The sequence below is a fragment of the Eretmochelys imbricata genome, chromosome 6 (genome assembly GCF_965152235.1).
Source record: "Eretmochelys imbricata isolate rEreImb1 chromosome 6, rEreImb1.hap1, whole genome shotgun sequence".
Taxonomy (NCBI): Eukaryota; Metazoa; Chordata; order Testudines; family Cheloniidae; genus Eretmochelys; species Eretmochelys imbricata.
In genome coordinates this window covers 131,122,719-131,139,993 of record NC_135577.1, presented here as the reverse complement: position 1 = coordinate 131,139,993, position 17,275 = coordinate 131,122,719, and the positions used below count along the sequence as shown (strand labels likewise).

Here is a 17,275-nt window from a genome sequence, read left to right as displayed (position 1 = left end):
CCGCTTCCAGTAGCTCCCATTGGCCTGGAGCAAAGAACCGTGGCCAGTGGGAGCCGCGATCAGCCGAACCTGCCGACGTGGCAGGTAAACAAACTGGCCCCGCCCAGCAGGGGCTTTCCCTGGACAAGCAGCAGAACAAGTTTGGGAACCACTGCTCTATTAGCTTGCATCTCTCGCTCAAGTAAAGCTCTGACCTTCACTTATAATAGTTTGGGTAAATGTATTATTTTGCTACAAATTATTGCTGTAATAGTATACCCAACCAGAATTAAATGCCACTGTCTTCTTAATGGTATCCTATTGAATCTAGCATTTTGACTGTTTTAGACTGATACTTTAAAGATGGTGATTGTCATGGACTTGATTATCAACTGTGGGTTTGTCTACATGGAGAATAATTCTGGAATAGCTGTTAATGATAACCTCCAAGTGGGGATGCTCTTATTCTGGAATAAAAGTGCCTTTATTCTGAATTGGCTTAATCCATTTTGGGTAAACCAACTTGAAATAAAGCACTCTCTCTTTGGAATAAGAGCATTTACATGTGGCGTTATTCAGGAATAGTTAATCCACTTCAAATTCACACCCTACCTTATTCTGATTAACTCTAATGTGTAGACAAGTCCTTAACAAAATAATGCTTGATTCCTCCTAAAATTAGTTTTTTTTTCAGAGTATTTTAAAGCCTAATTGAAGGACAAGTTGGCTAGAAAGAGAAGTAAAATTAAAATGTTGTTGGTTGTTAAAGAGGTTAATTAGTATAAATAATATCTTTTCATTCCTTCTAATATCAGTTTGTGCCAGCCTAAATTTTACCAAGACCCAACGAACTTTTTGCAGTCCAGCAGAGCGTACTTTGTCCTTTCCAAGTTCTAATACAAGCCAAGGGGCCTTCATTCTTCCATCTTATCCACTCTCATCACCTAGAAACAGTCCAAAGCACACCTCCCCTCCTGCTGAATCTCCAAAGAAGTCTCAAGATCATGCTGTTAACTTTTCAAATTCCTGGCCTCTTAAAAGCTTTGAAGGGTTGTCCAAGCCCAGTCCTCAGAAGCTTCTCAATCAAAAGTCAGGAGACAATGCAGGTAAAAATATTGCAGAAAAATAAAAGTTTATGGTCACACTTTGAAAGTGGCCTTCAAAAAAGTGTACGCAAAACCTGCATCTGTGTGAATGCATTGGGAAATGTGCACTTATCCTGCTTGCGCCTGTAAAGCGGGTTTTGCATATGCACTGTTGTGGGCACATGGTCAAGACCCAGCTTTTGAAAATTTCGGCTCTTTTTTGTTTATACATTTAAAAAAATATATTTGCAGTTAGATTAATCTGTTTTTGCTTTTATACTCTAGATAAGTGCACAAATATGTAATGTACTAGGCAAGAATTGTCTCAGTTGGAACACACTTAAGAGCTTGGCTACACTTGCGAGTTACAGTGCAGTAAAGGAGCCCCGGGTGCCCTAGCTCACTACCCATCCACACTGGCAAGGCACGTACAGCGCTCTGACTCTGCGGCTGGTCCCTCCTAGTACTCCAGCTCGGCGAGTGGAATAACGTTTTGTGCGCCCCCACTGGAGCGCCGCAGCGCCAGTGTGGACGCCTTGGTCATGCGCTCTGATCGGCATCCAGAAGTGTCCCACAATGCCTGTTCTAGCCACTCTGGTCATCACTTTGAACTCTACTGCCCTGCCCTCAGGTGACCAACCATCAGACCCGCCCTTTAAATTCTCTAGGAATTTTGAAAATCCCCTTCCTGTTTGCTCAGCCAGGCGTGGAGTGCTCTCTGCAAATCTTTCTGGGTGACCATGCCTCCACGAGCCAGGCCATCCCCAGTATGGAGCAATGGCGAGGTGCTGGACCTCATCATTGTTTGTGGGGAGGAAGCTGTCCAGTCCCAGCTGTGCTCCAGCCATAGGAATGAAGATTCCTTCAGGCAGATATCAAGGGACATGCTGGAAAGGGGCCATGACCGAGACACTGCAGTTCAGGGTTAAAGTGAAGGAGCTGCGGAATGCCTACTGCAAAGCCCGCGAGGCAAACAGCCGCTCCGGTGCTGCCCCTGCGAACTGCCGTTTCTGTAAAAAGCTGGATGCGATACTTGGGGCCGACCCCACCTCCACTCCGAGTACCACCATGGACACTTCAGAGCCCAGTTCAACAAGGCGGGAAGAGGAGGAAGAGCAGCAGCAAAGCGGGAGTAAGGGTGCTGAGGCGGAGGAAGACACCCCGGAATCCCTAGATGCATGCAGCCAGGAGCTGTTCTCAAGCCAGGAGGAAGGTAGCCAGTTGCGGCGGCTGGTGCTTGGGGAAGGACAAACACCAGAGGAGGTTCCCGGTAAGCAGCTTTTATTTTGGGAAGGAAGTTATTTGGTGCGGGCTCTTGGGGTGAGGAGAGTATGGACTGCATGCATGCCTAGATGCGGAATAGGGCATTAATGTGCTCTTTTACATCGTGGTAATTGGCCTCAGTGATCTCTTCAAAGGTCTCATCCAGAACTTGGGCAATGTGCTTGCGCAGGTTTCTCAGGAGAGCCACCGTGTTCCTTGTCCCAGTAAGGCTAACTTGTCCATGCCACTGTGCCGTGAGGGGCGTGGGGAACATTGCTGCACACAGGCAACCTGCATATGGGCCAGGGCGGAAGCTGCATTGCAGTAGAAGACCTTCCTTTGCTTCCCAGGTCACCCTCAGCAGCGAGATCTTCCAGGATGAACTCCTGTGGAAAATGTGGGGATAGTGTTCATTATAGGGGGCCCCCTGCCACTGTTGGCTCTCCCTAAGGCACGGAAACCCAGAGGACAGTACAGCTGTGAAACAATCAGTCACGCTTGACCCTGTGCTTACTCACCATTTTTGGGCTCCTGTGGGTTGTGTGCACTTGCTTTGGGACTGGCAAATTATGCTCTTGTGTAGACTGTGCTTGCCCTTAAGTACGGGGGAATCGTTGCTGTCTGGTGTGAACAATGCTGCCTCTGTTAAGTGTTGCATTTTGCCTTTACAGATGAAACCTTGAGATCTCAGCTGTCCGTGTTACCACTGGCCGAAAGACTCCAAAGAATCAGAAAGAGGCCACGTAGAAGCAAGGAAGACATGTTGCATGAACTAATGCAGCATTCAAGTAATGAAAATTGAAAAGTGCAGGAGTGGTGGGACAGTGCAAGGAGGATCCGCCAGCAGGATGAGGAGCTCTGGCAGCAAAGCACGGATCAGCTGATAAGCATCATGGAACGCCAAGCGGACTCGACCCAGGCACTTGTAGCCATCCAGGCATAGCACTACTGTGCCCCCCCGCCCCTCCGCCGCCGCCCTTGTCCCAAAACTTTCCCTTGTGCCCCAATGTCACCTCTAACCCACTTTCCCCAACATCTGGGTTCTTATTGCCACCAGCTGCCTCCAACACCTGTAGCTTCACCACCCAGCCCTGAAAACTATGATCCTTACCCACTGCACTCAACCCCCATCACCATGCAGTATAGCCATCTTGAAGTGCAGCACAGCAATCCAGACAGGAAGGCTGAGTATGATAACAGGACATACGCAAATCTGTGATTTTACGGTTCCCCACCCCACCCACTTGCCCTTTCTGTTTCCCAAGCAGTTGTTTCTTTTCAATAAATGGATTTTTTGGCTTTGAAAACATTCTTTATTATTGCATAAAGTAAAAGATACCTTAGCCCAGGAAAGAAACAGGCACTGCAAGTCAGTGTAGCAAACACATATTCCTACTAACATTGGAACCACTGCGCTTCACTCTCATGCAGGGCACTAGACATTACTGGTCACTTTCAGCCTCAAATTGCTCCATCAAGGCATCCCTAACCCTTGCAGCCCTGCTCTGGGCCCCTCTAATAGCCCTGCTCTCTGGCTCTTCAAATTCAGCCTCCAGATGTTGAACCTCTGAGTTCCATGCCTGAGTGAATCATTCACCCTTCCCTTCACAAATGTTATGGAGATACAGCACACGGATATAACTGCAGGGATGCTGTCATCGGCCAGGTCCAGCTTCCCATACCATGAGCGCCAGCGGTCATTTAAACGGCCAGAAGCACACTCCACAGTCATTCTGTGCCTGCTCAGCCTGTTTGACTGCTTCTTGCTGCTGTCAAGGCTCCCTGTGTAGGGTTTCATGAGCCACGGCATTAAAGGGTAAGCAGGGTCTCCAAGGATCACAGTGGGCATTTTGACTTCTCCTACGGTGATCTTCTGGTCTGGGGAAAAAAGTCCTGGCTTGCAGCTCCCTGAACAGGCCAGTGTTCCGAAAGATGCGTGCATCATGCACCTTTCTGGGCCAGCCTGTGTTAATGTCAATGAAATGCCCACGGTGATCCACAAGCGCCTGGAGAACCATGAAGAAATACCCCTTCCGATTAACATACTCCGAGGTGAGGTGGGCTGGTGCCAGAATTGGAATATGCATACCATCTATCGCCCCTCTGCAGTTAGGGAAACCCATTTGTGCAAAGCCAGCCACAATGTCATGCACGTTACCCAGAGTCACTGTTCTTCTGAGCAGGATGCGCTTAATGGCCCTGCAAACTTGCATCAATATGATTCCAACGGTCGACTTCCCCACTCCAAACTGGTTAGTGAGCGATCAGTAGCTGTCTGGAGTTGCCAGCTTCCAGATTGCAATAGCCACCCGCTTCTCCACTGGCAGGGCAGCTCTCAATCTCTTGTCCTTGTGCTACAGGATGGGGGCGGGCTCCTCACACAGTCCTATGAAAGTGGCTTTTCTCATCTGAAAGTTCTGCAGCCACTGCTTGTCATCGCAGGCTTGCATGACGATGTGATCCCACCACTCAGTGCTTTTTTCCTGAGCCCAAAAGCAGCATTCCATGGTGGTGAGCATGTCCGTGAATGCCCCAAACAAACTTGCGTCATATGAGTTACTCGAGTCGATATAATCGTTGGAGTCCTCACTGTCACTTTGGATCATAAGGAATAACTTGATTGCCAAACGTGACATGCTGGCGAGACTCGTCAGCATACTCCTCAGCAGTTCGGGCTCCATTCCCGCAGGCCGAAAGGGAAGACAGAGTGTGCAGTACAAAAAATTTTGAAAGATGGCGCCAAATGTGGACGGAAGCACAGGGATCGCTGGGATGCGAACCGATGTATCACGGGGCTTTGGGACAGGACCCAGAATGCCCTGCCCTCCCACCCCCTTTCCACAAGCCACAGCGCCAGAATGGGAAGAGGTGCCCTGTGGGACAGATGCCCATAATGCACCACTCCCAATACCACTGTAAATGCCGTAAATGTGGCCACACCCGTGCGCTTGTTCCTGTCAGTGTGGACAGAAGCAGTGCTTTCCCTACTGCTCTCTCCGAAAGCGAGTTTAACTCAAAGCTCTCTACATCTGCAAGTGTAGCCATGCCCTAGTGTACCATCATCTTCTGATTAAAAGAAGATAGCACTTGTAAAGAAAAACAATCTAAAAGACTTAAATGCAATAAAATACCTTCATGAATGAATATACAAGAAAATGATACTCATTGCGTTTTGCCTTTTTTCCCTTTTAACCTTTATTTGGAAACTTCTGTATTCAGTGACCAGTCCTCACAGTTTCACACCTATTTAAAATCTAACTAAGGCCAAATGTACTTATAATGGGAATTTTTATGCTAATTCCATTCCAGTTTCAACATCAGTCATTGCCATTAACGCTCAGTGTAAGACCTTGTCTATGCAAGGAAGTTGCACTGGCTTAAACTGAAATTGTTTTTAAATACTCTTAGTTTAAGGGCAGCTTATTTCAGTTTCCTAGGGCACGTCTTCACTGGCAACATTAGAGCGCTGCCGCGGCAACGCTTTAACACGGCTCGTGTGGTCACGGTGCTGCCAGCGCTCTAAAAGCCCCACCTCCACAAGGGGCACAGCTCCCAGCGCGTCTGCACTGGCGTGTTACAGCGCTGAAAGTTGCAGCACTCGGGTGTGTTTTTTCACACCCCTGAGCGAGAAAGTTGCAGCGCTGTAAAGTGCCCATGTAGACAAGCCCTTACGCTGATTCTTAGGCTATGTCTACACTACACAGCTTTTAGCTACATGGCAAAACTTTTATCTTTCAGCTTTGTTTTTTTTTAAAATGCCTCTGAAAGACAAAAGTTTTTGCTGTTCCGTTGCCAGTGTAGACATCTGTGTGAAGTGTTAAGCCCCCTCCGAAAGACACAAGTTTTGCCAGTGGCAAGCACCACGGTGAACAGCGCGTTGTCGGCAGGAGCGTTCTCCCGCCGACGATGCAAATGCCGCTCGTTGGGGGTAGAAGAGTTTTGTCGGCAGGAGAGCTGATAAACAGGAGCTATGCCGCTCGACTTTTAGCGGCATGGCTGTAGCTCCACAGCCACGTCACTAAAAGCTGTGTAGTGTAGGTATAGCCTTAATGTATTTAAGCTAAAACAAAACGCTCCTGCTTAAAACCGAACCAAGAGTGATCCACACAGCTTTTTGCAGAGGTTTAACTAAATCAAGTTAAAAATCACACATTTAAGTTCAACCAGTGCAGCTTTCTTTTGTAGAAAAGCTCTAAGTCAGTTATTTGGCAGTTTTCCCCCTAAAGTGACTGTCCTGATGGAGCACAACTATTAATAGCTGACTTTTTGCATGCCTAGCCTGTTGTTTGCAGTAGTTGTGCCATTTGTTCTTTCACTAGAATAGTCGTCTTAGCGAAGCAGTTTCCACAGCATTTATCTTGGAACCAGACAACTTTTACTTATTCTGGATTCAGAAAGATAAATCTAGAGCACTATTTAATGTGTACATTTTGTTCCCTCAAAACATATGTAAAATAGACCAATTTACATCTCCTAAGAGAAAGTATCCTGGACAAATGTGAAACACTCTTGTAAGCCGCTGCCAGTGTAATAAGGTTACTGTAATGGCAGAGTGTAGGGCAAAGATGCTAGAAAGTTGGCAAGCAATGAAAATACCTGAGTAAGGAACCAGAAGATGTTCAATATAGTATCACTTAACATATTTTTGTAAAACAAAGTAAAATACAATATTGAAAAATATGGATGCATAACTAAAATATCAAAGGCTTACCTTTGGCCGTTCTTTATGACCTTTCACATATAAGTAGGGTCATGTCAAATTCAGGGTCCATTTTGGTCAATTTCACAGTCATAGGATTTTAAAAATTGTCAATTTCATGATTTCAGCTATTTAAATCTGAAATTTCAGGGTGTTGTAATTTTAGGGTCCTGGCCCAAACAGGAGTTGGGGGTGGGGGGTGTTGCGGAACTGCTACCCTGACTTTTACACTGCTTCCTGCAGAGCTGGCACCTGGCTAGCAGCTTCGCTCTCTGGCCACACAGTTCTGAAGACAGCTCAGAAGTAAGGGTGACAATACTATGACCTCCCTTAAAATATGGCAATACTGTGACCCCCCTTTGTGACCTCCGTGCAACTCCCTTTTGGGTCTGGACCCCCAATTTGAGAGACACTGGTCTCACCCTGTGAAATCTGGTCCTTTATGTGCTTTTACCCTATACGGTACAGATTTCACGGGGGGAGACTAGATTTCATGGTCCATGACATGTTTTTCATGGCTGTGAATTTGGTAGTGCCCTAATCATAAGTAATGTACCTAACAATCAATAATTGGATGATCTGTAAGTTTTGAAGAAAGCTAGTTTCTTTGACAAGTATCTTCTTGAGTTATATTAAGTCTTCTCATTAGTAAAGACAAATTTTGTAAGACACCAGCCAGGTATTCTATATGCATACACTCTTCCCACTCTCTATTGTTTGAAATAAAAACTGCTTTTGGTAGCTGTTCTAGAAAAGTGAAGAAGGCTGGATTTTTTAAAAACAGAAAGTACCTAATACTGTTAATCTTTTAAAAATAGCTTTTGAATAATCAATGAAATATCTTTTACCAGGTAAAGTTGTATAGAAGTTGAAGAAAAAGAACAGCATGCTATTATATTAAAAAAAAAATTAGTCATGCGAGCATTATTATTTTTCTCCACATGTATAGTTTTAATTCAGGAATTCACACTCAAAACCCATTGTGAGTTACTGAATTTTGCAAACTTTCAAGTAATTGAAAACCTGGAATAAAAAAGTGAGGATTATGCATCACAGAATGTACTTCAATTAATTTTGTTAACTATAATTTAGTGTTAATTATTGGCTACTTCATGGTATGCTGACATACTTTAGCATATTTTGTGGAAATTATGACATCTTAGTAATGTGAGACTTTTTTTTTCCCCAGAGGCAGTTAGATATGGCCAATTTTATGTGAAGGTTATAAAGCATGTGAACAAATAAATGTGATTTAGTAGGGTTTACTGTATATCAATAAATAGAATTATGAAATCTCGAAGGACAGGCCTAAACAAATGTATGCATCTTATTGGTGTCATTGGGTTTCTGTACCTCACCTGTGTCATGAGCTATTTATTGGCATATTCCGTGTGCAACAAAATTACAGGGTAGAATTTCCTCATGAAAAATGAGCTGCTTCAACCAAAGGTACCCTTAAAATATTTACATGACTAAACGTTGCGTCACAAGTGCGCCCCTTCAGTGAGGGGAAAATCACCTCTTCTAAAAATATTTTTGCTATGTTTTGTGAAAATTGAATATGTATTTTCTACTATTGAGTGATGTGTTCCTCTGTTCTTCTGAAATGGTGACGTCTGTCTGTATCTTACCCAGGGGAAAATGCACAAGAAAAGCATTCTCCAATTCAGCTTAAACCAGCCTTGGTGAGATCGCCAGCTTCACGGAGAGGATTGAATGGGACCAAACCTGTCCCCCCAATACCAAGGGGGGCAAGCCCGTTGCCTGATAAATTAAACACAGCGGGACAGAAAAATGAAGAGTCTGAGGATATTTGGAAGAGTGAAAAAGACAAGAAACTTGCAGTTGATCTTTCAGAATTAAATGTCAATGATAAGGAGTCAGACCAGGAAGAGGTTGGATTTAAATGTGATTTTACATACTTTAAAAAGATGCTAGAATATACATTTTATAAGCAAACAAACAAAAAACAACCCCCCCACCCCAAACACACACACACCAAACCCAACCCCCTTTAAAACCTCAGGTGTAGAAGAAAAAATATATATATGTTCACTGCTGTACTCTTTGTGACCATGTCATGGATACCAAAAGACTCCGTTAAGATGTTATGTGTCTGGTAGAAACTAACTAAAGCAATGAAAGTCAGTATTGAAGGACACTGTCCGTGCCCTGGGCATAGGCTCATTTTACTTACCTATTTTGAGGTTCTCAAATCATGCTGTTGACATTCTCCATTATAGTACCATGGCATGAGTTAGACATTTACACAGCCTGAACTTTTTCTTTGGTTTTGTCCAAGGTGAAACCACAGTGCTACCCTTAATGTAGGACTTAAATAATTAATCCTTTATTTTTATTTAATTGTTTTATAGAAAATAGCACTTGATTACTGTGACTCTATTTAACTTCCAGCAATCTCTTCTTCAGACTCTTTTCACCTGTAAAGTTTGCTGAAGTGCACTGTCACTGATGCAGCCCTTGACATATGCTTAAGTTTCCATGGAGTGAAATGAGAAAACCTGATCTAACGTATGAATTAGATGAATTAGGGTGTCACCTCTGGAGTCATTCTGCTGTATTGTGTCACTCCATAATGTGGAGCCATTATGATGTTAACACAGCTGTAATACAGAATCCATATAAGAGAGTAGGTATAGATCATGCCTGATTTGGCTCTCCTAAGGGGATGGACAAACACACATTGTATGGAAAATTGTAATGCATCTTCAATGCAGTTAAGTTAAAGCTTCATTTTATATTAAGAAATGATCATTTTTAAATAATAATTTTTATCCAGTGGGGTTTCATCCTCTGAAAATCACAAACTCATGTATAAAAAGAAAGAAAATCCGTACATTAAATTAGAGATGAAAGCAATCCATAAATATACCTACCAAACTAGGGGTCACTGAAGCTGGGGTGGCAGTGGGGCAGCTGTCTCAGCTTGCATCTTTTATTCCCAAGATCTTAAAAAAAAAAAAACAAAAAAAACCAAAAAAACAAACAAACAAAAAAAACACCCCAGACAAAGGGTCACTAGTGAACAGGCACAGATGCATGCCAAGGTACCCCATATTCAAATTAATCCTAGCTCTCTACTTAACTTCCTGTGGCTATGAAAAATCCACTGGTTGGTCCCCATGTTTAACCCATAAAGGTGGTGTTTTTGGGCTAAGGGAGGAGGGGTTCTGAGCTTGCTGGGTTTGATGGGAAGGTGCTTTTGAGCCTGTGGGTGGGGTGGGTAGGTTGGGGAGTAAGGGGTTTCTGAGCAGTGAGGTTTGATTGGAGGAAGCTCAAGAGAACGTGGGGAGCTCTGACCCAGAAGTGGGTCGGGAGGGTTGATTGTGGGAGAATGGGGTGAGCTGGCAAATGAAGGTGTGAATATGGTGGATTGGTGTGCGTGAGTGTGGGGGCCTTGAGTGGGTGGAAGTCACTAGTGAGAGATTGGAATGTGAGAAAGGAGACCGTGAATGGGACAAAACAGTAAGGGGGTCCTAGGTAGAAATACTGTTTTCTCCCATCCCACCGTTTATTGTAGTTTGTCCCAACCTCCCTCCAGTTCCTCCCCTGCAAAACCCTGTCTCATAATACCACCTTCCAGTGCCGTTGTTTCCTACCCTGAGTATCTCCCGCAAGGAGAGGGGAGAAGATGCAGTGGAATGGGGCTGTAGTAGCTGTAGTTTCATGACTTTGGGTAGCAGCCTTCACTGGTAGACTGGGGTGAGATTCACCTTTGCAGTTCTCCCAGCACTGGCTAGCTTGGGGAGCAAAAATCAGAGGTCCCTTCCACAGACTGCCATTGAGCCAGTTAACTCTTCTGTTTAACATGAGCCTATTTAAGAAAATTATTTTTTTTAAAAAAGATTGATAGTGTGTTTGTGTGAGGAACCTTTCATTTTAAGCTTTGCAGAACATAACTAGATATGATGTGCATGCAGCATTTGGGTTTGCATTGGTTGTACTATTAAATTGTGCATGTTTGTTTCACTTTATAAGAATAATGATCTCTGACATTAAGAAAATTGAGTCCATATAGATTACCTTGCCCAAAGGGGGCATAGACACAGCCCTGTCAACGTACAGTGAATAAAAATTAAGATTTTAGAAGCAGGCTTGTATTTGACAACTCGTTCCTGTGTTTGTGAATTATACATGCAGTATGTAAACTCTGACATTGTTTTCAATTCTGTTTAGATGCAGAGTTCACTTAGGTCTCTCCGTAATAGTGCAGCTAAGAAGAGGGCAAAACTGAGTGGCAGCACTTCAGATCTCGAGAGCCCCGATTCTGCGCTTAAACTTGATCTGACTATGGACTCCCCTTCCCGCACTTCCTCTCCAAATGTGAGCTCTTACAGTGAAAGTGGAGTTTACAGTCAGGAGTCTCTAACTTCGCCAGTGTCCACAACCCCTCAGGGAAAGATAACGTGAGTGTAATTTATATGTCAAACCCCCATTGAGAATTCTGACGTAATCGCTGTTAGGGTTAGTTAAATATTGAATGGTGGGAAACCTGTATTTTTAATATGACGTTGGTTTGCTTAGTGCCTAGATTTTATCTGAGAGTTATTCCCAGTTAAAATACATTGTGCTGTGCTGCTGTGGTTTAATATTGTTTTAATTCATTCCTCCTTTTTCTTTGACCCAGTGCCAAACTCTAGCTATAGTAACACCAAGTAGCTGTTAAAGCCCTGCAGTTGCTATTAAATATTTTATAATGAAGCTGAACCACAGGCTAAATAAATGAGTAAAACAGAATGAATCGGGAGGAGGAGGAAGAGGTTTTCTTATTGCAATCTGGAAAGTTAATCAGGAATGCATTTTCTTAAACAGATTTTTGGGTGGGGATGAAACAAATAATTTAAACTTTTTTCATTGTTGTTAAACCTGAATTATCCACTAATGCAGCATTTCCGTTGTAGTAATAATTGCGGAGAATTGTTTTCTATGTAATGCCTTCATTCTCTCAGCTCCTTTGCAAAGAAATAAATAGTGTATTGATGGAATTTGTTTTGATGGTGCAGTAAGGTTGAGCAATTAGCTGCAGTATGTACTTATTTTTAATTTTGCAAAATGAAGTGGGAAATATTTTGCTGAGTATTGCAAGTACATCCTCTCCTTACCTTCTTCCTAGGCACGTGGCCAAGCTGCTTGCAGCTCAGGCCTGACGAACGTAATGTAAAAATCCAACAGAAAAAACCTCTGGTTTGCCATGTTGTTGCAGCATGGACTCTGACCAGGAGTGATAGGAACAGTATTCTGTAATACAGAACATTTCCATTAGTCCCCGACATTGCAGCTTTAATGTATGACAGTGCTCACAGCTAATGCAAGTCTAGTCCACCAGGGAAGATATGACCTATATAAGCAAGTTTGAGTTCGTGCAAGAGTGACAGAATGCCATGCCAGGAGTCATTAAATACCTTGAAGTTTCTTTATATATTTAAGAGAGTTTAGTTCAGATGCTGATGTAGGCTTTGCTGGAGCCCTAGGCATAGCTGACAGGCTGAACCAAAGTAGGCCTGGACATGGTGAAATAGTAATACACTAGGTGTCAGCTAACCAAGTTAGCACATCCATCCTCTCAGGTCATGATACAAGAACACCGAGAGTTCTCAAATAACTTCATAAACAAATGCCCACAAGAGCTGGTACTAGTGTGCCAATTAGGCCTACGGCTGGCTTTCCAGCACTGGAGGTTGAAATTCTGTGTTCACAGAACAAATAACAGCATGGGCAGGAGAAATGGAAACTTCTCCCATATATCTGCCTCATGTAATTTTTTGCTCTTAGAAGGAGCTACTCAGAGTGGAGGGGGTGGTGAACCTGATCGTTACCAAATGAATTCTCTTTCTCTAATCTGTAGTAAACGTGACCATTTCTGGTGATGTGCTGGAAATGTTTTGTACCCAACACGTTGTGTTTTCACTTCAGGTGAAAAATGTTCTTAGGCAGGGCTCCTAGTGCCATTCAGAAATATATTTATAGAAATGATTTTGTATTGCAGCAGCTCAGACATCTTTCCTCTACTTGGATGCAAATCATGTCCAGCAAGACTGTCTTCAGCAAGAAATAGAAGTACTAACATAGTGGAACAGAGCTCCAGTGCAGGTAATTTGTTGTGTAGAAAAAGAAAGATATAACTAATTCGGTCAAAGTGAAACCATTTTAGTTAAGGCTCTGTCCAATATTTTCATAACAAGCTCCACTTTAGTATCTAATTTTCTCTGGTCTTATTTGACCTATTAAATCTTAGCCCAGAAGTAGTTTTTTTTTTTTTTTTTTTACTCTATTAGATTTTAATTGACCATTTTGAAATCATACTGTGGGCTTGGGTTTGAGAGGAAACTTCTGTGATTGTTTCTTTCCCTTTTCCTGTAACACAGCTAGGGCATGTTAAAACTAGCCTCAACCCTGCAGAGATATCAAAAAATTTGATTTGAGGGTTTTTTATTTATGAAATAGTGATGCACCATTTTAGTGATACATACTGAACACTTCACTATGGATTCTGTTGTGCAGGGGTAACATTTCATGATAAATCAACCTCTAACGTGAGCATAATTGGCCAACGTCTGAACTACGGAAATGGATCTGGTGATTATGAAGATGACAAGCAGAGAGAAGTGTCACCTTGTGTTTTTAAAGGTCAGAACAAAGAGCATCAAAGGCATTGTAAACCTACAAAAGGTTAGTGAGCTTCCTATGTTTTGTGACCTCCTATTTATGGCAAAAACCCCCCCCCCAAACTTTTGTTAGCTTTTTATAAATCAAATATTTCATGGAATTCAACTTGGTCCTATAATTACAATCTCCTTTTAGCTTAATAAGATATATCTGTGAAATTAACAAGCTGTTAATTAACAAGTGTTAGATAACTGTTAAAGTCTCAGGGATAGGAAAAGACTTGAAATGAATAATCAGAATCTCACTTTTCTCAGCCAAAATATGGATATAGCTATCTATGTTTCATTTTTTTAATTAAGCCATCATTATTGGTAAAGTTCAGGCAGATAAATCATAAGCTTTTGTGTTTAAGTTCTAATGAGGTTTTGAAAAGTTGCATTGATTTAGCACTAGGCACATATTAGTAATATACAAAAGCTACTGCTCCCTGCATCATAACTAGATTACCTATGGTTAAAGGATTTTGTCTTCTATGTGTTTCTCTGTCTCTGGCCATTGTTAGCATGCAGCCATGACAGTGTGTCTTTTTGACCAAGAAAGCTAAAAATGAAAGTCAAATTAAGGGATACAGTCTTCACCTTTTACATTACTTAAAATCTGGCTGATTGGTAGTGGCTAAAGTAAATATCCTGTGGCAGTATTTTAGTGTCTGATATGAAATGTAGTGGCCTTATCTCAAAGCCTGATAGACATGTGTGATGTATAAAGAAAGTCTCCAAGAGAATCTGTCCCCAAAGAGTATGGTTTTCTGCTCTTTTTTTCTTTTTCTTTTGAACATTAAAAATTTGGGGACTTATCTATCCTGCAAACTCTCCAGTTAGCATAGATGTAGTGACATGATGCCATTACAAGAGAGTGAAATCTGAGCAATTGGAGTGAAGGTGGGGGAAAGGGATTTTAGTCAGACTGTTTAACACCTTTGTTTAACACCAGTTTAATTCCTGTTGCCTATGAAACACCATGACGGTAAGTAGGGTGACCAGATGTCCCGAGTGTATAGGGACAGTCCCGATTTTTGGGTCTTTTTCTTATATCGGCTGCTGTTACTCCCCACCCCCTGTCCCAATTTTTCACACTTTCTGTCTGGTCACCTTAACTGTAAGCCATCTGGAACAGACACCGGCTTCTTTCTGCTTTGTACAACATGTAGGACAATCCTTGGTTAGGTTCGTAGCTGCTACTGTAATATAAGTAATATTTGGCTAAAGATACAATTCTGGCTAAAGAACCATGACTGTTCAGTTAAGGGATAAAAGCTCGCACTAAACAGCTTTTTAGAACCTCAAGAAGTTATTCAGTAAAAGCAGAGATGACTAGGGTTGATGTACCTGATATTGTTTGGTATACAAAAACCAGCAACTAATAACCTTTTTTTAGGGGTGGGGGTGGAGGATAAAGTAGGGGATGGAGAGAGCAGAGGAGACATTAACCCCTCCCCCAAAACAAACCAGTTCTAGGCTTTCTATTATGTTATCTCACACACAGACACACAGACACAGACAGAGAGAGGGGGGTGAGGAGGGAGTAGAAGCAAAAACCAGTCATTTGCTGGTCAGTTTCAACAGCATCAGCCCCATCTCCCTCCAGTGAACTTTCCATAGGGAAGGAGTTAGATGGAGGTTGAGTCAGGAAACAGAACAGCTCTCATGGAATAGAGTCTTAAAAGGCTTAAGAATTCTTTTGACTCTCCAGTTTGTGTAGTCCTGGCTTGGTCTCAATCCTCTGTGCTAAAGAGTCTTTGTTATAGACAGTCAGATGTAATCACAACAATAAGATAAAGTCAGGCTTGCTGCACCTCAGCATCTATTTGCCATAACATTTTTTGACTTATTTGTGATTTTTCCAGTGAGTGATCTGACTTTCCTCAAGCTGAAAATGTTAATAACTCCATGGGAGTTATTTAATGCTAAAGAATGTAATGCCAGTCTGCCATTGTTACTGATTGACATTGCCATATATGCAAACAGTGCAACCGGAATTAAAATATAAAATATATGTTAACTGAAAAATTGACGAACTGCTAAATTGTGCAGTAATCAACATGAAGTGGTCTGGAACAGAAAATCAGTAGTTTTCAGTTGATGCTAAATTGGCACAATTGTGCTGAATTATTGGAAAAATAGTTAGGTGCGTGGGAAATAATTGTGTAAAGCGAGTTGGTGTTTAGTGTATTTGAAAGTAATGATATTTAGTATATGTGATCTAGTACTTCTGAGAATTTCAGCGTTAAGTAAGCCTTGCAATACTCTAGTAAATCAGAAGTACAGTCCTGCATAAAAGTGATTAATCAGTTTGGTAAAACTAAGTTTGGTAAAATGATACTTTGGAAGAGTGCAATACATAGTAATGGGTAAACTACATGATTTAGCTCTTCTTTGTGTGTAATTTTTAGGATTTACAGGGTCAACATCTAGTTTACAGCAGATTAACAACCTAGACTTCATTTCACCGAGTGCCCTGTCTGAAGATTCTGTAGTAATTGTTGGAAAAGGTATTTTAAAACTTTTTTTCTCTATATATGCAATAAAATTTTAGTATAGAAACAATAGTATAGTATTTTTGGACAGTCAGGAGAAGGGGAGTTGAAATGAGTTCATTCAAATGTTTATTATTTAAAGAGTAAACAATCCTCAATTTTTAAAATAAATTAAAAGTATTAAAGTTCAAAAAAAGTATTGGAATTACTGTATATTTTTACATTCTTAATGAGAAATGTAATATACACTGTACCAATGTTCCATCTAATTTTTGAGAGACCATGTGCGCAAAAAATTTCTTCTGTGCAAATTTTGCACGAGGTGTTTCGCTGTGTGCGCAGGGTTTAGGATCTGTGTGCACGCGTACACGCTCACAGCTTAGAGGGAACAGTGCACTGTACTACAATATTAGCATTAAATAACAAAGAACAGCAAGAACATATGAGGACCAAATTTTGCACGTATACCCACACACAGAAAAAGTCCCATTGCAGACAGTGGACATGCATAATGTAACTTCGAGTAGAATTTGGCACTAAAGTTATAGCAACCCAAGTTTTATTTTCTGGAATTATTTTTGCTTTGCTTTAGTGTGTTACTGAGTGACTTCTGCTGTGTGAAAATGACCTCTTGGTGAGGTTACAATATGATAACCATTTCAGGTGTTTTTGGAAGCCCCCCGTCTGCGCCATTAACATACAGCCAGTCCATGATATCGTGTGTGGAGAACGGAGACGTCCTTTCTCTCAAACAAGGCATTGAGCCTCTATCAGGGATCTATGGGAGAGCTGTCCAGCAGAACAGTGCACCTTTCCTTGATTCTGAAAATGAGAAAGATGTAAGAGTGTAAAACAGATTTGATTGTTTTTCAAGTGTCACTAGTGAATATAGTTTTATGTTCTCCAGATTCTGGTAAATAAGTGTTTGATTCAAGTACAGCCATCGATATCTCAGGTGGCTGGTAATGGAATACAGAGCTTTTTATTTCTAGGTCTCTGGTCTAATTCCAGCACAGGCTGGAGACTAAAGCTGAGTGAATAATGAGGAATCATTTGTCAATATCCTGATGTCCTCTGAACAAGATA

At 42.0% G+C, this 17,275-nt stretch overlaps 2 protein-coding genes across 2 annotated transcripts in view; both read left to right on the top strand.

Moving 5' to 3' along the window:
- TOGARAM1 (TOG array regulator of axonemal microtubules 1) overlaps window positions 1–17,275 on the top strand; it is an 84,144-nt gene that overhangs the window by 22,645 nt on the left and 44,224 nt on the right. The window contains exons 4-10 of the mRNA XM_077819722.1: window positions 795–1,085; window positions 8,662–8,921; window positions 11,224–11,453; window positions 13,034–13,137; window positions 13,549–13,716; window positions 16,106–16,204; window positions 16,853–17,028. Of these exons, the coding sequence (XP_077675848.1) occupies window positions 795–1,085; window positions 8,662–8,921; window positions 11,224–11,453; window positions 13,034–13,137; window positions 13,549–13,716; window positions 16,106–16,204; window positions 16,853–17,028 (1,328 nt within the window). The remainder of the gene's footprint in view (window positions 1–794; window positions 1,086–8,661; window positions 8,922–11,223; window positions 11,454–13,033; window positions 13,138–13,548; window positions 13,717–16,105; window positions 16,205–16,852; window positions 17,029–17,275) is intronic.
- LOC144266285 (uncharacterized) lies at window positions 1,369–3,299 on the top strand. Its single transcript, XM_077819723.1, has 2 exons — window positions 1,369–2,334; window positions 2,999–3,299. Exons 1-2 carry the CDS (start codon window positions 1,842–1,844, stop codon window positions 3,127–3,129), a joined length of 624 nt encoding a protein of 207 aa, XP_077675849.1. The 5' UTR covers window positions 1,369–1,841; the 3' UTR covers window positions 3,130–3,299.

Excerpts from the sequence above, each read along its gene's own strand:
- LOC144266285 (XM_077819723.1), top strand. The coding sequence starts at position 1,842 with ATGGCGAGGTGCTGGACCTCATCATTGTTTGTGGGGAGGAAGCTGTCC. Across the intron at positions 2,335-2,998 it reads AACACCAGAGGAGGTTCCCG|ATGAAACCTTGAGATCTCAG; the intron begins GTAAGCAGCTTT and ends TTGCCTTTACAG.